Genomic DNA, 25,627 nt, shown 5'->3' with positions numbered 1-25,627 from the left:
AGTGCCAAAGTGTTGGGACCTCAGCATGAGTTCCAGTTATGGAGGTTTCTCACTTATCCAGGTCCCACTTAACCAAGTTTCACTGTACAAGCAAATACGTACGCAACGATTAATTTTAACCATTGCAAATACCATCTGTTCTTGATCAAAACAGCCTACACCGTGTTTAAGCTTGCATTTTGTTTTCCTTATATCTCACGTCCATTCTCATTACTGATAGATTTTCAAATATTTTGAAATTTTATTTTTAACACAGAAACGAAGATTTAATACTATCTCATTGCTTCGTTGATTCACGTTTTCGTTGTTAGGTTATGGACCTTGTATTGGTAGAGTTCGCATGTAAATATACAGAAAATAGTACTTAATACTCGTACATTACATAAAGCATAAAAAGACATTGGTTATACGATTTCATTTCAATTAAATTTCAATGTTGCAAAATGAAACGAAACCATTTATATACTGTTTTTTCCTAATATTTTTCGTTAGCAATCCTTGATGTTGAACTGAACAAACAATCATTCGTAATTGTATTATACTTTCTCTTAATACCGGGCGATTGGAGCTTTCAGTGGCAAACGTAGAAAATCAGAAGCAGGCACCAAAACAAATTCTCGTATTCAATCATCGGGCTTCACAAAGGCCTGGGGGCTGATAACTGAACAATGAAATGTAACAAGTCGTCTATTCGGCATTGTATGCGAAGAGGGTGAGGTGGCAGGCGGGAGGGGGAGATTTCCATTATATTTCCATTTCCACCTCGATTCGCCGACTTATCGCGGCCTACCTCGGACTAGGTAAGTCTATCTTTCTATGCCGTTAGTCAGGGGCTATGCGTCAAATCGGCTGAAATAAAGGCGTTTTATTTAGGTAAGTTCAGAACGCGCGATATTGCCTTATCTTTTTCAGGTGTTTCAAATATTCGGCTGGTGTTTTGGTCGCGTTTTGTTTTTTAAACATCTCATGATGTTTTATAATGTATTGTATTGTTTTTGGTATTGGTTTTACTCGACTAATTCACACAGAGTATCAATGTTTACTTCATTTTCAGAGGTATTGCTACCTCATAACAACGGTGCAAGGCCAGTGTCTTCCAGTTTAAAGATTATATTATAGCCCATTCAATCATGAGGTGTTCTAGCTTGGTTCTCGGAGACAGGCATCTGTGGTCTCAAACAGAGAATCTGTGAAGGACCTCAGGTAGGACTGCAATTGCTGTTTGGAATATGTATCCCCACATTTCTGTAGTATGTTAAAATTTGGCGTAAAGCACAAATACACTCTTATTTGTTCTATATATTTGTTGATGGTAAATGACTACTGCCACTCATGGACATCTATAACATCCCCAGATACGATTAGATATTCCTACCTGAGATCGGCCACAGATGCGACGTTACCCTTGAGGACTAAGCTGGAACGCCTCGGAAAAGTCTGTCTCCCCTACCACACCCTTCAAAACGGAACACAGCAGCGCCTAACAATGCTGTTATTATGCGGTGGTGCCGCCGGAGTCGAACCACAAAGGGTTCTACCACCTTCAAAATTATCTACTATCCTTATATTGTTATTAAATCGATCACAGATACGTTGCCACTTCTATGATGATCTAATACTTCTATGATGGTATACTGGGTACTACGGTCATCTCAAATGTAGTAAGCCGGCACTGTATAAATGACACAATAGGTATGACATTCGTAATCATAATAATGATATGACGTAAATACCTTTGCTGCCTCTCGCTAATCATTCATATGTCATGATATGACGTCAATAACTTTGCTACTTCTCGCTAATCGCTCTATCTTCTACGAACCAAAACTCACGAAAATCGTAAGTTGAATTAAAAACTCTAGCCCATTTATGTACTTAAGTGGATAAACAGACAATCATTACATATTACTGAGGTGTAGATACAGTGCGCAATGATTAATGACTCGTCTGGTTTGAGCGTTCTATTTTCAACATCCAAGCTTTGTTCCCATTGGTCCGTTTTTTTCTAATGGCAGCCAAATTTTGAACATAATTAATGGAGTAGCCTACGATAACAAGGACTTAGTGAACTCAAGTGCTACTGTATGCTAAGGGTGCATTTTTCATACGCTAAATACATTGTCGTCTACCGCTTGAGGTTTTAAGAAGCTTTTTACTGGTTGAGTGTTTTTGTAGCGAATTGTTCAGAAGTTAAGGAGACCATTTGCAGAATTAAAAGGAAATACTAATATACCTATTTGGTTAACACGAAGTGCTTATTTTAATGAGATACTAAGGTATACCATTTGGATATACATATATCCAACGTACTTAATAAAATAAACTTTTGTGACTCTTACTGTGACTGATGTTATTACCATTGCATACTTATTGTAGCACTACCGTTTTGATCTAAAGAAATCCTTATGAGTAGGATTCGACTCTTACTACACGTCCTTGTGCCATGGTGATATGGATTTCGTTTAAGTGCATCGTTTAGACTTCTACCTGACCGGGGATCGAACTGGAGACAAGCTGAGCCACAAATGTCATATTATATTGTGATATTTAAAAAATATTTGGGTATTACAATTTAATTAATGGATGATTCAAAGATGAAGGGAAACATCGTGAGGAAACCTACGTGTTTGAGGAAGAATAAAAAGTAGCCCAGAATCCTAATCCTCTTAATTCTGAGAGGAGAATCATTCCCAACAGTGGGATAGTATGAGATTATAATGATAAATACTTAGTCCACATTCTTCAGCTATCAATTTATAGTTCTTAAACACAATATACTATTAATTAGTTCTGAACCAAAATAAAGTACTTGCACCATCTCAGACATAGTTTAAATTTAATTAACTAGACCGATGAATCGCAGTCCAATACAGCGAACTCTAAATTGGCACATCCTATCTGGCACGGAACCCTGGATAAGGGTTATGACAAGGGTTCGTCCAATGCCAGAATATATTCCTTTAAAACAGGTCAGTTGAAACTTGTACGTGATAATAGCGTTAAGTTTATACTTACTATTTTTATATAACTAAGTAAATAAAAAATACGAATGTATTGATTTTCATAGCGTTTTATAGTTTTAATACTTTATTTCTTACTTTACTCTTACTTACTTTATTTATTTAATAGTAGTAATAGAAAAAATCTACATTCTTTATTGTAATTTTGTTGCGTCCTGTTAATTGCAGTAAACCTTATGTTGTCTTTAACCCCAGATAGGATTAGAGTCCTATCGAAGATTTCCGATATGTTGCCACTTCTAAGGAATAAGTTAGAATGCCTCGTACAAGTATGTCTCCGTTAGTTTATCCTTCAAAGCGTGAACACCGCAGAGCTTAACTGCTATTATAAGCCAAAAATAGGTAAGGCGGTGATTCTTCCGGAGTCGAACCACGAGGGGTTCTTATAATGTTATCATATGTACCTTGTCTCTTTACGTCATTTTATGAAAAACTCATAACTGTAACCTTTAGTTTATTCACACAATTCAACTGCTAACATTTCTATTACTATTCACATGACTAAAATTGAGGTCGTAAGAACGTTAACCTAACGAATAAAATCTACTTTGTGCGATCTAAAGATATAAAACGCGCAAATTTATATGAAAATATGTTGTACTACATCACTACTGCACTTAAACTCACTCGCGAGTCAAGGATTGTTAACCACCGCTATTAGCATAAGTACCGCGGCGACCGAGCGGGCCGAACTAAATTCACGTTTCAAGCGCGTTTTGAATCATACCAATTACAATAGACGCCCTAAATCACGGAATTTCACCATAAATTAGTTGGCAGACAAATTCGAAAACAGTAGGAGACGGTAGCGCAACTCGAGGCCTCTTTGTTGAGCTTCGGTGTCAGCAAAACAGAAGGTGGGCGCCATTGTGCGCGAGTTGTAAATTTTATGAAAAGTGAAATTCCTTTTGAATTCCTCTTCGGCCCATAAATAATCCGGGAACACAAGGAACCGTATTGTTTTCGCGCCGCATTGTTTCTCGTCAATGAGCACGTGGTGCGGGAACGGTTTTGCGAATTACTCAATACGCTACCTGTAAGTGTATTGTGCAAATCGTATCCATTTTTGTAACGAAAGGGAGAGCTATGTGATTTTTTTCAAATCTAATTTAAACTTCACTCAAATTCCATTGTCCTTTGTCGTAAGTAAAGTAAAAGTGATACCAGTAGGACTACCATGAGTTTACAAAAGTATTACTCGCTAGCGACTGCGTAAAATAAATGTATGAAAAATTGTACAGCGCCTCTGGTGGTTACTCGTAGAACTAAAATCCGTAGTGACGTAACTCGATACGTAAAAAACCTATCGAAATCAAATCGCTAGCGAATGTCATTATGATCTATTGCCATACAAATTCGGTCCCATGAGTCATTAATTTGACAGACGTTGTCAAGAAATACCGTAACGATAGTAGTTATGTTATTCACTAGCAAAATGACAATAGTTTTCTATTTACCATTTCTATAGTGGCGTTTCTATGCCAACTCATGGTAATGCTACAGAACCTAATACTAATCGACTCTACAACGATATTTTATTTGAGTAATAATAAAATGTATCTACCTAAAACCAGTACTATATTCACCAAATCTACCTATTTATTCATTTCAACTGATAAAAATATCAAAAAAGTGTGTTTAACACTTACCGAATTGACTCCGCATCCAAGGGTACAATGGACTAGGCAGCGACGCGTTGGTGTTGGGCGGCGGCTGCTGCGGGGGCGCCTGCTGCGCGTGCATCGATTGCTGGTGCATCGGCGGCATCTGCGTCTGGTGCTGCATGTCGACCTCCGGGTACATGAGGTGCTGCTGGTGGGGCGGCACCCCGTGCTGCACCATGTGCTGCTGCGGGTGCATGTGGTGCGGCATCTGCTGCGCCTGCTCCAGCGGTGGACTCCCCGGCACGCCACCCGCTGTCGCGGCAACGGCCTGCAGCTTGCACGAAGTGTACACCGCAGGCGCCGGAGGTTGATGGCCGTTCGGACCGTAGCCATCGGTTTTCTGACCCATGTGTCCCATTTGAGAAGGACTGTCGGGCCGGTATCCGTTTTGCTCCATCTGCTGGTAGTACCCCAATCGATCGTAAGGGGGAAACCTCGGGTACGGCATCCCGGGCGCCGGCTGCGCAGGGTAGTGGTGCTGCGCGGGCCTGAGCTGCTGGTCGCAGCCCTCCATTTCGTGACCCTGCTGCGGCACCGCGCCGTAATGCGCGTGCGCCTGCTGATGGTCATGGCCTCCCCCGTTCCTCATGTCCGGCATGTAGGCGTTGGAGAAATATGGCATACTGTCGCAGTTGTTAGCGCTCATTGCGGGCCCGCAGCCCGCGCGGCTCGCGTCCGTATCTTCCGTCGCAGGTTTTCGGCCACTGGGGCCGACACTATCACGTTATCAGTCACAACACAAACACTTCGGATTCCATTCACTACACAGCAGCGATTGATCCAAAGGATTTTTCACACGATTGCAACGGACGGTGTCTCCTCATCGGTTTCTCGGCGAATCTGAAAATGAAAGGTTAATGTACTTAGTCGATCTATAATTAAATCATATCGATGATCAGGTAAGAGAAAATATGACTACCGATCGATTCAATGTGTGTGTCGGTGAGATGGATCGGTGAGCCATAATCTTTGCACAGCGTTAAGTATCTGACAGGCGAAAGACTGACACGTGCCCTGTGGTTGGAACACACATGAAGACAAAATCTCATACGTTGCGAGTAAAACGCCTATTAGCGACAACCTGCCTGAGATACGACCCCCGTTTACCGCAGATAACTCAAAGGCGCATTCTTACATATGATTCAAAAGCCGTCTTTGTCTTACTGATGGAAGTATTTCCTCCAAAGTGAGACAGGGAGATGAAATATTATCACGTCTCGTTCGACATGTGGCTGACCCGGCGTCATATCCTCGACATTTCCCAACAGTTGATGGAGCATGAGTGACAACCGCCTCGTTACCATACGACATAACTTTACACTAACGTTAATTTGTGCGTCGACTGATGTGTCATCGTAACCTCAGCTTTATCGTCAGATCTCGCTATGCTGCTTTAGAGTATAGAATTTATTACGTGCTTAATAAGACGGCTACTAGAATTTACCAGGTAGCGGAGTAATAAAAAGTAACTATCATTATAACAGATAAAACGAGAATTTCGCATTTAGATAGAATCAGACGACTACGAAAGTCGTTTCCCTAGTGATAATCTTTAGGCTACCGGTACATTAAATGTGTGTTAGCAGCGAAATGGAAATAACGCCACTGTAAAGTCACATCGCTAACTTTTTGATATGGTTTGTTAAATTCATGTTCAGAGTAAAAAATCTATATGACACAGTACTCGGCATTGGCCCGCCCCTAGAGGCTGGCGCAAGTTATTTAAAACCCAAAAGCTCAAGCTTCATTAGCTACAGTTAATGATGGCGGCGACTCTCTTGACAATATGTTCTTTGCAGTTGCCATTTGTTAGGTACAACATGTAAAAAGTTTTAGGTACAGTCGTAATGAGCGTTACTTTATCAAATAACTAGAATAATCATCCCGAAATTAATACGCACAAATGCCTCGTTTTTTCGTGTCCTTTATTATTTGCACAAATACTTATTTGAATGCGATCTCTTAATGAAAATTCAGATAAAAAGTTAGGCATCCTTGCAGTACGCTTTATAATTCTATTAATTTATTATTCATAAAGATACAACATGTTGTTAAGGGTAAAGTATTTGTTTTCGTCGATACAACAATAAGAGCTCTATGTCTTTTTAAGCAGTTTTTACGAATATTTTTTTGTAAATTAACTAGTAGGTATACCTAAGCATTTATCGATGAATAAGCTCTAAGAAAAACTATGCTACTGAGAATCACATATTTACTTACTAAATGTCGACGTTTAACATTAATTATAAACATATTCTGAACTATAACCTAAATGGAAACCGTAATGCAAAGCCGAGGGGTTCCTACATTGCATACAAAACCTTAAATAAATCAGATTTAGACAAGTCATATATTAAAAGTTCGTTCGTAATCACCACTCTGTACATTCATCTCCGGATGAGTAGGTACAATTGAAAGGCATGCCTACTGCGAAAATTTGCATGTTGAGGGATGGACAATTTAAATTTACGATTTCGCCACCCCCACGCGGGACGACCCTCGCATTTTTTAATTTTCAATTTCCATTTACATTCCAGCAACTAGCTTGTGTCCAAACGGAAAGTATAGGCATAAAAGAATGTCTTATTTCATTAAAACCGATGGGGATCGAGAATTATTTACACAGGGGTAAATTACGACAGCTTTTTTCATTAACCAATGAGTAATTACTGAGTGTTATTGAATGTCACCTTAATATTTATTTATCATAGATTAATTGACGGGAAAGGAAATAAAATCGTCTAAAATACCTTAATACGCAAAATGAAATAAAGTTGTGAAAAAAATAAAATACAAAACATAACGACATAACAATCTATCAACTATCTATATAAAGAAACCTGTTTTAATACATATAAAGTACCTAAATACGTAAAGGTGTTATTCGTTTTCATTAGCAACAAATCTAATTGAAATCTTTTTACAAGCTTTTGTCAGAAGATATCTGTATCATAAAAGAAAAAGTTGCGCGCTTAATATTAAGTTTTTATTATCTTTAGAGCTTGCGAGCTAATGTTTCTAGCCCACAATTACCAGGGGGCGATAAGATCGCGGAGTCGCTTCAAGGAATATGTCTTTAAACTGACCGAGGAAATTAACAGTCTCACGTGTTTTTGATAATTTGATAACCGAGCATGGAGCATGGAGGTTTGATTTATTCGTAAGAACTGGTTATGTGAGGCAGTTGGGTTGTTCTCATGCCCTTTGCTTGCAGGTATTATACTACGCGGAACTCTTAATTAACTACGGACGTGACAATATCATGTTTCTTTTGAAGTACACTTGTGGTTCGCTGTAATGGTCGTTATGGTACTAAAGCTACCTACTATAGTTACTACCTACCTACAATGGTTTCTGGAAAATTTGAGTATGTTAGGAATTATCTAAATGGTAGGCCTCTTTGTTTTTTAAAGAGTGTTAAGGCTACGGCTAGGCGAAGCGTTCGAACTTTGCCCTCGCACCTTCACCTTAGGCAGATCTTGTTTTCTATTTGTGCTCTGTTACAAAGGCGGGACCTTTAACTTCGTTAAATGCGTCATGTTTTTCATTTTGTCTCTTAATTTTAACCCGTAGGTACTACTAAACTATTGTATAAGATTATTTTAAAAAACCACGAAGGTCAGTGAATTTGGCTGGTAATACTTAAGTCCAATATTTCTGTAATCAACTCCATATAGATCACGGACATTCCTGAGGACGACGATAGTTGCCCCACATGTATGTACCACACCCATCCTCCGGAACATATTATCATCATCAGCCCATTACTGTCCCACTGCGCTTTCCCACTGGGCATAGTCCACCGCGCTGGCCAAGTGCGAATTGGTAGACTTCACAAATCTTTGAATCTTTTTTAAGACTTCTCAGGTATGCAGGTTACCTCATGATGTTTTCTTTCACCGTTTCTTATTTATAAATATTCTGCATAGATCGATAATTAACAAAAACAGGACACATTAGTAACTAATTCGAGATCAATGCAATCAGTTCGAACATACACCACTCATCAAATATTAATATGGTACAAAAAGTCCCACACACGAAATCAAATTAATGTTTTATTCGATCATTCCAACTTTTATACCTGTTAGTGTTATATTTTAAAAAGCTATAATAATCTATTTAGCGTTGCCTATATCTACAAAAGATGTAAAAACCTGAATAACGTGTAATGAATCAGTTAACATCGTGTTTAGAGCGCTAATATGACATATACAAAAATACACTACTTTAAGTACTTGTTTCACCTCTAAAGTGAAGTGAGTATTTGTCTGTAACCGTTCTCTCGCCTAATATCTACTATTATTGCTACTTGTTAAAAAGTACCTTAACGCTATTAATATATAGCTTAAGAGCGTGCGTAAATGGCCTGAAAAAATGGTGTTTGACGTTCGTAAAAAAAAGACTGCTGCATTTTGTAGCTCACTTTAGTGCACTTTGGATGGAGTTGCAAGTTCAATTGCTAACTTGACAGAAGCCAAAATTTTAACATACCTAAAATTACATGATAAATCAATTTAAATTTTTTTTTTTTTTTACCCTCACGCTACTCTTAAACATTTAAAGTTTATTTCTTGAGCATGTTTTTCATATAGACTTAAATAGTATATCTTTGTTTCAGAAGGACTCGTCTTTCATCGCTATCGTTTACCAGCTCAAGATACGACTCGTCGGTATAGAAGAGACCGGATTAAAAAGAAAATTAATAAGATTTCGCGGGCGGTGGTCGGCAGTTGTTAATCAAGTGACGATCAAAGGGTGTATTTTTGGAAAATTCCCAGCGCTTGTATTTATCATTTCCACTATTTGTCAATTAGAGAGCTATTGTTGGAACACAAAGTGGTTTTGATTTATTCCCGCTGTATCGGCGTCAAACCATTTCAAAGCGGAAGAAATAATATTCAACTTTCTTTATGGCGGCGTTGATTTTGTGAATTTATGAATTAAATTTATTATAATCTTGAGTAACTGTATTATTTTATTACCACATCATGTACTGAATTTATGACGAGTAACGTGAATATGTGACGTGCTATTTGATAGTTGCGCCATTATTTATTTCGCGAATTTAATGAAAACATCATAAAGACGGCTGCGAGTGAATATTTGGGTAACAGGTCAATGAACTGGTCTAAGCGTTATTTTTAGAAATGACTATGTATTTATTTCACTACTGTGATATTGAAATCTTCACATAAAGACTAAAGCCTTCTCTACCTCTACTAACGGTACTTGATTTTGAACACAGTATATACGTATAACACATTACAGGTAATTTATATACAAAATGAAATTATAAAAATAAGATATTATCTACCATTTAATTAATTAATAATTTAATCAGCTTCCATTTTTATCCAAACTTGAATAATTTAACTTTGTTTCGGCCTTAGAAACAACATGTGATAAGGATTAATTCCTTAAAAATAGGGTTGACACTCCCTCGGAAGTTTCAAAGGGCGATCTGGAGCAGTCTCATTAATAACTATATACGTACGCATCAATCTACTTCTGTCTTTAGATACGAGTATCCTTACGATGTACCTACAGTACGTTACCCTCTTATACTGAACTGTTCAAATCAAATCAAATATTTTTTTCTTAATTCAAAATAGGTTCTTTACAGAGCACTTTTTGAACGTCAATACAACTACCACCACTTCACAAGGTGTTTCGCTATGGAGACGAAGCGGCGCAAGAAACTCCATTTCACACATCTTTTAAAAAAATGTTTTTTAAAAATATTAAACTTAACCTTAACTGAAATGTATTACGGACATACCAACCTACATACATAATTGTGTATAATGTATACCTAAGAAATATTCCACAATTATTTCATGCTATTAAATAGGTAATTGCAATAATTTTGTAGAAAACTAAAAAAAACTGAATATTTTCCATGTATGTATTCTAGTCTTTGTCTAATTAATATAAATATTAATTACTTTAACGCATCCAATTGAATACAGCAAAATATATAATAAGTTTACCATAATTATAAATAAGTATACTGTAGCTTAAATAAATATGAAAAAGTACAGTAAACAACTGTACTGTTAAGTTAAAATATTGAAAAAAGCCACGTGATTTTTTGTTGTCAAAAAGTCGGCTTTCCCAAACGGCTCTCGGGAGAAAATCAGTTTCCCGCTAAGCGTGCGCGGAGTGAAATGCGATGTACCCGCTAATTAGCGAGCCAACTTCTAATTTAATCAGACAAGTTGCGTAATTTTCAGCGCGGCTTCATAATTTTTCATGAGCGCCCCCGCCGGTGACAGTGTGGAATAAAAGGCTTTGTTATGTCGATGTATGAATATTTTGATGACATTTCTTACATTACATTGTTATTTTTAAAGGGTTGTATTCTGACCATGCTACAGGAAATAAATAAACATTTGCGATCTTTATTAGCAAGGTATAAATACATTTATAAAATCAATTTACTTCCTGTACATATTTTTCACTGTAACGTTAAATGTTAAGATGATTTGATTGTACTGCAATTAATGACAAATGAATACCGAATGAACTTTATTATCATTATTTGACTATATAAAAAAATGTTTTCATTTTAAATACGTACACTGCTGAAGAGGTTTGTCAACTACTATGATTACTCTCTACATCGACTCTACATGATTACCTAATTATTTTTACAATGAAATATATGCAGTTTTTACCTAGTATTGCCAGTGTCTTTATGATTACTACCAATTGGTCCGTATTATTCACAAATACAAATATTTTTGCATTACAGTAGTTATGCACTACTGTCTCCTGCTTTGAAGAGCGTGGAAAGAACAATAAGGAGAAGTTTAACTTTACAATCATGTTAGTCTTATTTCAATTTAATTACTGATCTTCACGGGTGGCAACTTTCAGATACCACTTAAAACCAGATAACTGCATGAATTGCTAATTTTATTATTTCAAAAACATGTGCATCGTTCCGAGACTTTTGTAAAAAACACAGTAAAAGATAATATTTTAAATTCCAAGTTAAAAACAAATAACAAAGCTTAAAGCAACCTCGCATTATAATTTTAATTTTCAGTAGCAAGCGTACACAGACCACGTGTCAACGCATAAAATTGCATTTGCATACTGCAGTCCGTAGCGACCAGCTTTTGTTATGACATCGGCGACAATACACTGTCGTGTTATAAAAAGTTATGATGAAAATATAGTATTTATATAAGGTATATCTAATTAAATTTCTGAGTATCAAACCATATGAGTATAAACTGGCCGTATAAGATAAAAAATTACAATATGTTTAGATACATTTATGAGTATGACAATATGATTAATTTGAGTTAAACTCATTCATCTTTAACATTTTTTGTTATATGTATAATTATTGACTACTTGTAAGTTAATATTGCTTCCTAATATCCTAATGGATAAATACCATTTTAAAAGCTTTTAATGATGTTTATGCTAATTTCGAAAACACAAAATTAAAAAAATCAGAGATTCGTGTCTGGGATTCGAACCTCGGACCACCGATTAATAGATAACCACAAGCGATATAAAATTCGAGCCTAGACAATTAGTTAGAAGGTACCTATACGGTTTTGTTTTTTATCTTCAAAACATAAGTTACTTCACAAGTTATACCCGTTAAGGACATAGCACCTACGTCAATAAAATTTACATCACACTTAACACGAAAAAACTCGACATAAACGTCCAGATCGTTGCACGCAAGCTAATTCGTTACTCGAACTATGTCCCCGTACATTAGCACATCGATAATGTCAGCAGGTACCGCGGAATCTGTTAATCAAAGCGCTCGCAATCATTGGGGGCGCGCAATCAAAATGCCGAACGATCCAGCGCAGGACAGTCTTCAAAGGAGAAGTCTCATGTGTAATGACACGTGGTTGATCTATTGTATATGAGGATACCGCATACTCGTACGTGCAGATGGTATTTCTTATACGCATATTTTTAGATTATGTATTATTTATAGTATTGATGGTAAGTTGGCCTGGATGTTTCTAAGTACATTTTAAAGTTGAACTGTTGTCTTAATTTAACGAAATATATAGGAAGAACCATTGTAAATTCTATGCAGAAATGAAAAGACGTCTTTTGTTAAACTAGTGTATTAGGTATTCGTGTCGATGAAAAAGTTAAACTTTACTAATTTCGTACGTAAAGTTAATTAATAATTGTTGGGTACTTCAACTAAATTTAAGGTTAATAAACATTTAAATGTTTTAAACTTTCACATTAACGGTAAATCATAAAGCTCTTTATTATCTCTATATTACATTTAAATTCTTAAAACAAAATTATTCAAATAAAATGGAAAATATATAAAATAGAACCTATTATAGTATATCGTGATACTAAATACTAGACACTAAAAACTTAATTGAAATAAAGGAAAAAGCCGCCATCAATTACTAATATTAATGACACCACAAACATCCATACTTTTTCTTCCGCAGGTGTAATACGAAACTCTAATTTGAATTATGTCAGTTGTAAAACGTTTAACATTACGTGTATTGTGGTAATGGTCAATTTACTCATTAATATTTATTGGTATATTTAAGGCAACAAATGTACTGAAGTTGCTACGTTTTTCATGCAAGCTACTCTACTGAGTTATTTATTGGTTGACACTTTTGTACCTGTAATAAATATAATGAATTCAATTTCTTTAAATCGAATTTGTATTCGTCATAATAGGTATATCTTGCGACTTTTATAGTTTTTTTAAGTATTAACGTAAGCCCTTTTCCACCGTTAGTCATATCAATTTACTAAAGGGCTTTTATAGTCCGTTTTCAATACATTATATAAAACAAAGACGCTTCCCGCTGTCTGTCCGCATGTACGCTTAGATCTTTAAAACTACGCCACGGATTTTGATCCAGTTTTTTTAATAGATAGAGCGATTCAACAGGAAGGTTTGCTTGTTAAGCGGTACGCAACTACCTCTGTTCTATGATGTGGCAACGCAACTGTGATTTTTTTTATAATATAGGAGTAGCAGACGAGCAGTCCATCTGATATTAAGTGGCTAGTGCCGCCTATGGACAATTTTACGTTACGTTTACCTACTCAATCCATTATTCTGTTCCGTTTGCTTAGTAGACTGAGTAAACGTAACAATAAGCAAGTGCTCAAGTCTTTTCGTGTACCTCATATTATGTTCGCAAAAAACATATTTGTCAATTTAGACATTTAATGTTACGTTACTATAGTTCTGATACAATCCGCTAGGGGCGCTGATTGGAAATTGTATGGGCAAATACGTAAACAAATACCAAAACAGTCATATTTGTCAAAACATAAAAACTCATGGTAAAGGACCATGAGTTTTTACGGTCTGGTCATACTGGTGGATTAAGGCCTTAGGAATTAATCATTTTCATTGATATGTAAAAACTGCACCTAACAGCATCAAAGTTGGTATCATAGGTAAATAATGATGTTAGTGAGGTAACATAATCCAATATGTTTTAATAACTAAAGATAAAAACCTGTTAGCAGATCAGGTATACTGAGGGCCTGCAGAAAGAAAACGTCTCAAATAATTAGGACTTCTTTGGATTGCGTGTGACGCATATAAAATAGCAAACATCCAGTAGTAGAACACATGTAGAGGTCTGGAACTGGCCCTGTAATTACTACGTAAATACAGATATCTATTTAGGATCGAGGTCTACTTTTCTACGTGATCGCCTGAGCGATGATATGCTAAGCTTAAGAGATTTCGAAGCAGCACATAGAGCATCAGTAGGTATAAGTTCCTAAGGTACCTACCTACTAAGCCGTTGCGTACCTAATACCGAATGCGGTCTCAGTATCATAGCAGTTTAATTAACATTGCTATCATGCCGGCTAATTGTTATATCGTGCAGAGGTGATTTATGAGGAGACACTAGCGCCGACACCTTTGTAATTGCACATGATTCCAACTTCGTAAGCGAACAACAATAGATCGTGAGTTATGGCCTATGCATTATGGTATGCGCCTGTCAAATATTCCAAATGTGTGGTCAAATTAATTTTTGGCAAATATATAGATGCACGAATGGAATTAAATTAGGTGCCTAAATAATTTGCCTGCCTTATAAATAACTAAAAATACTGCTATCTACTGTATAATCTAAAACATTTATAATTATTACATACAGATCTAATGGTAAAAAATTACAAACAAAAATTATTTAAAAAAAATCTTTGAAACGAATTATAATATATTTTTTTATAATATAGATACTAAATTAAAATGTTGAAAGTTCTTTCAAATATGGTGCGGATATGTATGGGTCAAAATTCTTATAGAGGTACAACGCCATCTTACGGAAAAATATGGGACCGCCACGTAAAGCGACATCTATGTAAAACTTATAACACTACTATCAAAGGTAGCAAGGTATGCTGAGTTAACAAGCTAACGAAACAAAGTTTTGTACATCTTTTGACGAACTTTGGTCTTATTGGACTTTTCAGAATTATTTGGAAAAAATAATATTGCTTTAAAAAAAAAGCTTTTTTTTACTTTTCTACTTTATTATATTCATGTTTTAGGTGTCATAGATATACTTAGACTTAGAAGTTTAGACAAAAAACCAATAAGTAGTAGGTACAATTTGTCATTTTAGTAATTTTACTCAACGGGATTCGAACCCGGTCTGCATTACACCTCATTGGCAAACCGATACGTAGAATAAAGTTAAAAATTGTACCTGAAAACGAGTTAATTAAGTACCAATTATTTATTAAGAAAAAAAACAATCAGTAAACCAAAGCTACTCTCATTTTAGAATCATAAACAAACAAATTATTTTGATTTATTGAAATCAGAACACAACGCAAATCATGTGGATGTAACAGGAATAAAAGGAAATGCGACAAGCATGGGTGACGTGATGGCGGATAATTTACGTGCTCTACGCGCCCGGTATCTGGGAGCATCCGCTGCAAATGCGATCAGCTTGTTGACAGAACAGTAGTAATATTATTAAAATTAGTTTGTTGTTATATCATAGATAAAATTCATTGAAAATATGAAAAAAGCGAGCGTCGAAAATAATTATTCTCTACTGTTGTAAAAAAGAAATCCTAAACATATTTAAAAAGTTACAAAGTAAGTAACCAATTTTTTTTTAATATTTATTCTGTTTGTATTTTATCTACTTGTATATAAAAGGAAACAGGTGAAATAATAAATTTAACGCCATTTAATATTAGATCCTGTCGTTGTCGTTGTTATTCGTTGATATTTATTTAAAATCATCAAAAGTTTTACTAATACCTACGTCATGGCTGACAATTTACGCGCGCTCTACTCGGCCGGTATTTGGCTTCCGTTGCAAATGCGATCAGTTTGTAGGGAAAGAACAGCAAAATTAACATTAGTTAGTCCTATCATACATGGAATTTATTAAAAATATAAAAACTAAGTGACCGTCGAAAATAAATGTTCTCTTGTGATGTTAATGGGAAAAAACAACTTTTAAAATTTTGTATCTTATCTATATAAAAGAAAACAGACGAAATGATAAATGTAAGTTCACTTAATATTATGTTCTGGTATAGTTTTAAACTAGAGGTAGTATCGAAATCTATAATAATTCGTTAATATTTATTTAAAATCATAAAAGTTTTACAAAGAAAAAATAATCATAATACGCAAAAATGCGAGAATAAAAAGTCTACAGTCTTCAAATTTGTTACGAAATATATTTTAATTATTATGTGTCTATCTTAATTATTTCAACTATTGTAATCAGAAATAATAAGATATTGTAATAAAATAAGTAATTAATTTTACGCCTACTGAATTTAGCTTAAAATATTTTAAAATAATATGATTTGTTTATAAAGTAGATAAGTAGAAGAAATTTTATTAAAACGAATACTTACCTCAAATAACTTAATTTATACGGTCGTTTTTAAAATAAAAAAAAATATATGTTTCTTTAAAAACAGACTTTAAAAATTGTTAACTTAATTAAAAATCAACAATTAAAGTGAAATACAAATTAAGTGAGGCTGATTTGTATCAGCACCATCTGTTTTAACTTTTACGAACTAAGTTGACAAGTGGTCAACAACTTTAAAACTTGCTCACTGCTGACCTCTATTGATGAGTAGCTACACTAACTTGAACTTTTGAGATGAGGATTATTAGTTAACTTCTTGATAACAGATGGCACTGAATAACGTTGATTCAGTTTTAACTTTTGTTTTAATTATGCTTACTTTATTATTTTTTACTACTTACAACAATTATAAAACTTAAAAGTCGTAAAAGTAACTTAAAATTGTAATTCGTATCGAATTAAATGTTGAAATCTTATAAGAATAATATATGGTTGAAGTCACTGCACTTGGATTTATTTTATTTTCTAATAGGGCAAATTTAATTTCTAATAAGACATACTAATATATTAAGTTGAACTAATATTTCGGATTCCAATAATAAATATTAGGTTCGTGACTCAGGAAATTATCTTATTAATTTATTGATACAGTTACGATTACTAAGCTACTAGGCTTTACGTAGGATTCCTTATCTATCTAAATATATATAACTCAAAGGTGACTGACTGACATAGTGATCTATCAACGCACAGCCCAAACCACTGGACGGATCGGGCTGAATTTTGGCATGCAGGTAGATGTTATGACGTAGGCATCCGCTAAGAAAGGATTTTGATCAATTCTACCCTCAAGGGGATAAAATAGGGGATGAAAATATTATTTCGTAACGCGAGCGAAGCCGCGGGCAAAAGCTCGTTTATGTATATTTAGGAAACCCAGCTCTTATTAGAACTTCTTTTTTAACATTTAAGCGATAAATCTGACAATTGCAAACTCTTTGCTTTCCTTGGTATACCTACCTATGGGTAAAGTGTTTAAAAATGTTAATTAAGGAGAGCTTGTATAAATCATAATATACTCGTAATAAATAAATTATAATTAATTTAGTTACTTATTTTAATATTTTTACTTAACTTTATTTAATTTCATAATTAAAATAAGCAGTGATAGCCTAGTGGTTAAGAAACGCGGCCTCTCGATCGAGGGGTCCGAGGTTCAAATCCCAGGCACGCACCTCTGATTTTAAAATTTATGTGCGTATTAGAAATTAATTATCTCTTGCTTAAACGGTGAAGGAAAACATCGTGAGGAAACCTGCATACCTGAGAGATAAAAAATCTTAAAGGTATGTGAAGTCTACCAATACGCACTTGGCCAGCGCGGTAGACTATGGCCTAATCCTTTTCATTCTGAGAGGAGACCCGTGCCCAGCAGTGGGACAGTAATGGGTTGATGATGATGATGAATTAAAATATGTTTCATTTTTCAACAGATCAACTGCTGACACTAACCTCTGTTCGTTAGCGTCATCAGATTGTTCATAATATGTTATTTCAATTAGTTACCCTTCGTTATTTTCAATTGAAAAATCCACCTGGAACTTAGGCGTAAAATCCTTTACTTCACTTTAACACTATATTTCCCTATGGACTCTACCAGTCTTTTGAGTGATGCGGTCGACCTACTGACACCTTGGACAATAAGTTCTAAATGATGTTCTACTACTCATTCTTATGACTGTATTAGTCGTATACGATTCTAAGGATTTTGACGTTAGGTAGGTACTAATTTTGTCGCAGCAAAATGTCAGGCATATCTACTTGAAGGTCTCTCCTAGGCACGGTGGGTACCTATTTCTCAGTTTTCGGATAAGAGCATTTACTAAAAGGCTGTTTAGCTGTGAAAGTAACACATCCATAGATCTGCATATAAAATGCCTGACTGGTAGTAAGGTAAAACGAAAATTCTTAGAGCTCTACCTACCTATAAAATAGATAAATTAAATTAAATTAAATCTCATTAAAATCGCGTAATTCAATTAAATACCTACATATATATCTATTTTAGTAAGTATATTTAGATACAAAATTTCTATTTTAGTAAGTTATACATTTAATACCTAGATTGGTGACCGTAGGTAAATACTGAATTCCAAATATAAAAGTTTGAGTAAGTATCTACCTCACTGTTGTGCCCGTCTGACTATGCTTTTGTGAACAACAAAACCGTTTGAACAGAATATTTCGTTCCTTCTATCCTAAATTCAATTTTGGAATTCCGTGCCGTACGACTCGAAAAAAGGAATGGCACGGCGTAGGGATGGGACGGAATGAGAATCGCCGCGTCTGTCGAGATTTTTTGCGCGATTTTTTCGACGTTATTATTATGAGAAAAAATGCGGAGTCAGTAAAGCGGAACGTGGGGTGGGGGCATGACGAGGGTTCCCGGTTTGATTGAAGCGGGCGGTGGGGGGCGGGGCGGTGACGTCACGCTCTCATAATAGGCCGTGCCGTGCAGTGATGGCCGCCGTTTATCAAGTATGAGTGTTAGCTCTGCACTTGGACTTCATTAGAAGTTTGACGGTTGTTTCAGCTGTAACGGGTACAACATTGCGATTCGAATATTGTTCTACAAGTGGATGTGATTGTACGAATGTGTTACTGATTTGTTTATAGTATAGAAAGTGGTGTTATAACTACATGTATTTTGAATATGTAGGTTATTGTATTATATTTCATACGTTTGCTAGTAATTTTGACACTTATTTAATATCAGTAGGTTCTTAGGTACATATGGGCACTGTAAGATATTTATAATTGCAAGGATATTTTACATAATTTTAGATAAATAACTATTAATTAACAAAATGTAAAGCGGTGATGAAATAAAGATACTGCGAGTCATCAAAGGTCAAACTTCAGTTTACTACTTTTGTTGCGTGCTTCGTAGATAAACAACTTTAGAACGCTCCAGTTTATTCATTTTACCTACTTATTAACCACGATGAGTAGAACTCATGTCTTGAAAAAGTTCAAAGACTTTCAGCCATATGAGATGGTTATTTTTTTTTAATTATAGACTAAGAAACTAAAGTTTCTGACAATATTATTTTCTTATAATTTTATTTTAGGAACACTGAAGGACTAATTTTGTTGTTATTTATACATATAATGAGACATGCCACGTTTACAATAATATAGACCCACCCAGTAGACGCATTCTTACAGTAATGTAGGAACTTGAACATAAAACCGAGGTGTCATTCCGAGAACACCTTTTAGCGAAAGCTGAAACTTCCTAAGTAGAAACCTACTTAAATTCAGATTTAGTAAATACACCAAAACAAAACTCATTATTTAGATACGCTTTCGAAAATGGACACGATTTCATGCAAACTGCACGATATTTTGCCCACATATAATATCTTTTACGTAAGTACATTCGTGAGATTTCCAAAAATTAAAATTAAATCTAAAACCGCTTCATCATCATCATCAACCCATTATTGTCTCACTGCTGGGCACGGGGCTCCTCTCTGAATGTGAAAGATTAGGCCATAGCCACCGCGCTGGCTAAGTGCGTGTTGGTAGACTTCACATACCTTGAGTTTTTTTAATCTGTCTGGTATGCAGGTATCACGATGATTTCCTTCACCGTTTAAGGAAGTGATTTCTAATACGCACATAATTTTGAAAAATCTGAGGTTGAGCTTGTCTGGGATTTAAACCTCGGACCCCTCGATCGTGAGGCCGAGTTTAACCACGAGGCTATCGTTGCCTTTTAACTTAAAACCGCTTCAGCTACTCCTAATACTAATTCATAAAACAAAACAAAGCGAGGCCAGCGGCGTGCGTGGCGCGGGGCGGAGCGAGTCGCGTGACTCCGCGCAGTTATCGCGGGAACACCTCGCACATCACTAGCTACGCCTATTTCAGCTAGTTGGCGGTTGGCTGCATTTCGTTATAAAACAAAATATTATGCCGTATTCCGTTGACGTGTACCTACAAATTGTGTTCAAAATTTGAAAGTTGTAGCCACCTATTTCTATGCGAATTATTTGAATATTTTACGTGTTTTTTTTATTTATCACCGGTTTGTATACGTTGTATCGCCTTATCTGATGAGATTACGCTTGCAAAGAAGAATTGTTTTTTACATGTTTCGTTTATGTTTGATATGATACCAGTACTGAAGGTTGACGCTCTAACTGCGGAAGAATTACTAAGATCCCACTTTACGCAGTAGAGTTTAAAGTTCTTTTTTCAACTATGTCAAAAGTACAGTAAGACATACATAAGTGACTATTACCTACTATATAGGTACACCCTACCTGTGATTATACCTACTTGTATACTAAAATATTTGAACTTGGTACTCAGTACTTAATCATCAAAGCTAAACATAGCAGCTCTATATCGATATTCATTATCATCGTATTACCCGATGTATGACGATGCTTCCGTAAAACATAAGAAGTAGATAAATAGGTATCTATTACCTACAAGTAGGTACAACAAAAATATTTAGTTATTAAATTCGTAGACCTAGACGCAATATTCAAACTATAATATGTAGGTAATGTTACAATGCCAAATTAAATTGCCACACCAGCATACCAAGTCAATGTCCAACTCGCTATACTACTAACATTAGTAGGTTAAACGAATATGAAAAATACCTTCGTATATAATTCACTTGTACAATAATTTGCTAGTAGGATAAACATCTAAGTAAGCCAACAGTAGGCAGGGTAATAAACATGTACATTTTTGTAATTCTAAATCATAAAATTACTTGTAATCCTACATAGAGGTCATACCTACTAGCTACTAATTTTTTGTAGCAATCTAACATAATGGCGGAATTAATGTATGTATTCTTAGTACAAAAAGTATATGTTACCAAAAATGTCTTAACAAGAGTCCCGTAAAACAAAAGCTACAATTGGTTATAACTTTTATTTGCCAAAAGAACTAAGTAAACGTCTACATACTCAATGGTTCGTGGGTATTAAGGAACCCTAAACCACCGGCACACCTATTTATGTCTTATAACTATAGTGTCAAACGTTGGTATGTTATTATTTGAAGGGACATAAAAGAGGTGTTCTAACTTAGGAGGAGTCGACCTTCTGGGTAGAACGTTAGATAGGACTGCAACCCTATCTGCAATTGATTACAGGTATCAAAGGCGGCAGTTTCCCTACGCCATAGGGTGGACTACATGCTACTTTATTACTTCTATAAAAAATAAAAATTATTATATTTAATCAGCGCTCATGAAATCTATGTTAATAAGATTTCGTAGCGAATATAAATGGCCAGCCATAACCACTTAACATCGGGTGGTCTGAAATTCACAAGTCACCAAAAATGATTCCCAGCCAATAAACATACATATGTATTATAACATTTATAATATTTACGAGTACATTACTGGCATGCTGGCATATGGCATTTTGCAACACAAAATCAAAAAGTAACATTTTTACTTTTTGATTTTGTGTTGCAAAATGCCATATGCCAGCGGTGGCATGCCAAGATAGTTAGTTGGAGGCCACGTGAAAGAATCTGAAACATGTACTCAACAAATAAACAGATCGCTAATTAATTTATTACGGGCCATTTTTCAAATTCACATCAAATTACTGATCGCACGCAGAAACACATTGTTTTTGTTTCGTACAGCGTCGGCTGGTGTATTTTGAATCCGTCAACGATATTTTGGATACGTCTGAAATCTGTTAACCATTTTATCATCGTGAAGATTAAGGTCAAATATCAAACCTAATCAAACTTATCCGAAACAAAGAGTCTTATCATTTAGTGAATAGATAAGTATTAAGTGCATTGATAAGATACTAATCTATAATTTAGTGGGTAAAAAATATATAAGTTTAGAAAGTGACAGGAAATATATATGATGTCTAAGCCAAAGTAAGCCATGAATTATATAATATTAAATTATTAATTTGTAATAATGCATCTGTGGTCTACTTTAAGTAGTACCAATTTAATTTGTCTTTTAGTCCTATTCGTTTACTGTGGGTTTATGGTGACTTCACACACGACTTCTTATAAATTAAAAACCAATAAGAAACAATTAAAAAATATATAAAATATATTTCAAACCAAGAAGCTTTTCAAAAGCTTTCCTTTCATCGAGTGTTTTGCAAATATGTAATTCAAAGCGCGCGTAATCACAACACGAAGGCTTAGTCACCCGGGCAGAGGTCCAAAAACGTTTTAAATGTACGCAGTTTCCCACAACTACAATTTCAAGCCGACCTTACATTTTTCATACAAAATGACTCACTTCTTGAATCCTAAGCCATGATAATGCCAAGAGATTCTTGTTATGCATTAAATGACACATTTTTATATTACGTATTATTAAATTTATTAATAGAGATTATAATTATTTCATTTGATTCTTAAAATAATCTTTATTTCGTATTTTCAAATATTTAATTTAATTTCAGAAAGTACTCTTAATAAAATTAATTTATTTTAAAAATATAAAAATATGTACAACCAGTGATTTTAATATGAAATTAACATTAATATGACTTAACTTGTAATTTCGGCAAATAAAATATGAATAGATAGGAATTTACCAGAAAAATTATACTGAATTATTGATACCTATTTTGGACTGTAAATATAATTCTATCATTTACAACAAAAACGACAATTCTATCGTCTCTTACAAAATCTACGACAAGAGAAGAAGTGGCTTTATTTTAGGCTGTCTAGACACGGCATTATACATATGTATTTTATATATATATTTAAACATCCTGGTCAAAGGAGTTAATCAAATTAAACTACATTAGAAAGTCACCGGCAAAAAAAACAAAAGTAGATTAGTGAAATTGTACCTCGATTTATAAAACCGGTACCCATAAAAGCTCAGTCAAGTCAGTCACTGTTGCTCTAAGAGACACTAGAATTTTGTAGATCATTATAAATTTTTGTAGTGCATACAAATTGTAGTGTCAACTTAATGTAGATATTATTAAAATACTGAAAATATAATGTAAAATTAAAATACTGAAATACTATGTATCAATTCATCTATATGTTATGTTTTAGAATTCAGTAGGTATAGTAAGGAAATCGAAAACTTAGTTTAAAAGTCCAATGTTTGATAGCCGAGCACATATACCTACAGACACGAAATTTAGTAACTATCTAATTAATGCACGATAAAAAATTTATAGACAGAAATCGAAAATTACATCCTTTAATTAATTCTTGTATTAGTAATTAATCCGTTTGTAACTCGATATTAAACAACTTGAGAAGGAAATGTAAAGCTAATAAGCTTAAATTTATTGAACAAGTTTTTATAAGCTCAAACTTAGTAATTAAGATTTACCAGATAATCAGCAACCTCCATTTTTATATACAAAGCACGAAGGTTGTAGATAAGGTTATACAAAAAATACATAAAAACACCTAAAATCATGACTCCCACAATGCTCTACCCTGTATTGTATTTGTCTTAAATACATACGATAATAAATACAGCGATGCGGAAACCCAACATAGACATGCAAATTCACTAAGATTCCAGTTTGGCCAAGAATCAAACTCGAGACCTTACGCAAGCGATCGGAGTAATTACAATTACCAGAATTTGATGCCGCTCTCCGTGCTTCTTGATTGCAAGAAATGACAAATGACAATCCACTGATTTTCACAAGAAAAAAAAACATATGAAATTCACGTAAGGTAATATAATCAGTATGGTTAGACCAGGAAGGTATCACACTTATTCCTAGAGTGAAGTAATGTCCTTAACTGAAAAGTTGTGGATGCAGGCTAACTTAATCATGTGGCAACCATCTTAGTCCTCAGAAGTATCAACGCTTCTGTAATTAGCTTCACGTAGAACCCTTTATGAACTTCACTTTATGAAGCTGGTTACAGATTTCTATTGAAGTCAGTGATCACTAACGATCAGATGATCTGAAAAGAAATCAGATCTCTTTTTTAATTTTAAAATAGGTTTTTTTACAGAGCACATTTTGAATGCCAATACGACTACCACCACTTCACAAAGTGTTTCGTTATCGAGAAGAAGCTGGTTCGTTTCTTCAAGGTTATGAAAAAGGTATCTACAAACACATTCCACTTTTACAAACACGAATACCAATTGCTACTCACTGACGTGCAAGTCTATCAGATACCATTATCAATAGCGAAAACAAACAAACTGTGAACATTAGCGGACTTATTACGAATGTTTGCTCAGCTGTGGGCACGCTACACACAATGTAGGCACTTACATTTGTTTTGTGGTACACTTATTCGCTTCTAATTTTACACTTGGCCCAATTTAACGTTCGAAACGTGTCAAGTTAATTGACACACTTTCCTACGGTTATGTTACCAGCTGATGTTGATACTTCGGTCATCGTTTTTGGTAAATATTGTAACTTAGTGCCCTATCATTGAAGATCCTTTAGTGGTTCGAGTCCGGAGACACCACCGCTACAGCTATTTCTGTCTCATAACAGCAGAGTTAAGTGCTGCTGTGTTCTGGTTTGACGGATGTGGTAAGAGACACATTTCTCAGAGGCGTTCCAACTTAGTCTCCAGGGGTAGCGCATCTGTGGCCAAGCTCAGGTTGGACTCTAATCCTATCTGGGGTTGATTACCATTATCCATCGACAACAGTTGCCACTTACCTACAAGGTGCTCGTTTGTTACTTCCATATTACAAAAAAAAAGTATTAATCGTAATACATATCCGTGTACTACTCGCCTACATACTCGCTTGATTCAACAGTTTTACATTTTCCTTAAGTCATAACCTTAAAAGGTTATTTTGTTCCTTTATATTTCCTAGACCCTTAGAATTAGTATGTTTCCCGTTCTTTAGTTCCCGCCTTCCCGCTGTCCTCTTTATTTTATCTGCACATCGACGGCGCCGACTCGTACTTACCTATTTCTTATACATAGAGAAGTTATTGTAGAGAAATTAATTGTGCAATTAATCAGTAAATGATTAGATACTATAGTAGTTTGTGTTATCAGCTTATCATTAGTCTATTTCTGGACACAAATCTCTACCAAATTCTTA

General features: G+C 35.0%; 1 protein-coding gene across 13 annotated transcripts in view; it reads right to left on the bottom strand.

The window, feature by feature from the left end:
• The window catches only part of LOC140742280 (homeotic protein antennapedia), a 246,585-nt gene that overhangs the window by 16,768 nt on the left and 204,190 nt on the right, over positions 1-25,627 (bottom strand). For all 13 annotated transcript variants that reach the window (XM_073073148.1, XM_073073142.1, XM_073073145.1 and 10 more), the window contains one exon: positions 4,670-5,524. In XM_073073148.1, coding sequence (XP_072929249.1) covers positions 4,670-5,330 — 661 coding nt within the window. In that variant the 5' untranslated portion in view covers positions 5,331-5,524. The remainder of the gene's footprint in view (positions 1-4,669; positions 5,525-25,627) is intronic.

Source organism: Epargyreus clarus, unplaced genomic scaffold (assembly GCF_041222505.1).
Source record: "Epargyreus clarus isolate Ecla_fem2 unplaced genomic scaffold, WU_Ecla_fem_2.2 ptg000005l, whole genome shotgun sequence".
Lineage (NCBI taxonomy): Eukaryota > Metazoa > Arthropoda > Insecta > Lepidoptera > Hesperiidae > Epargyreus > Epargyreus clarus.
Note: the sequence above shows the minus strand (reverse complement) of the source record. Positions and strands in the feature narration are given on the sequence as shown.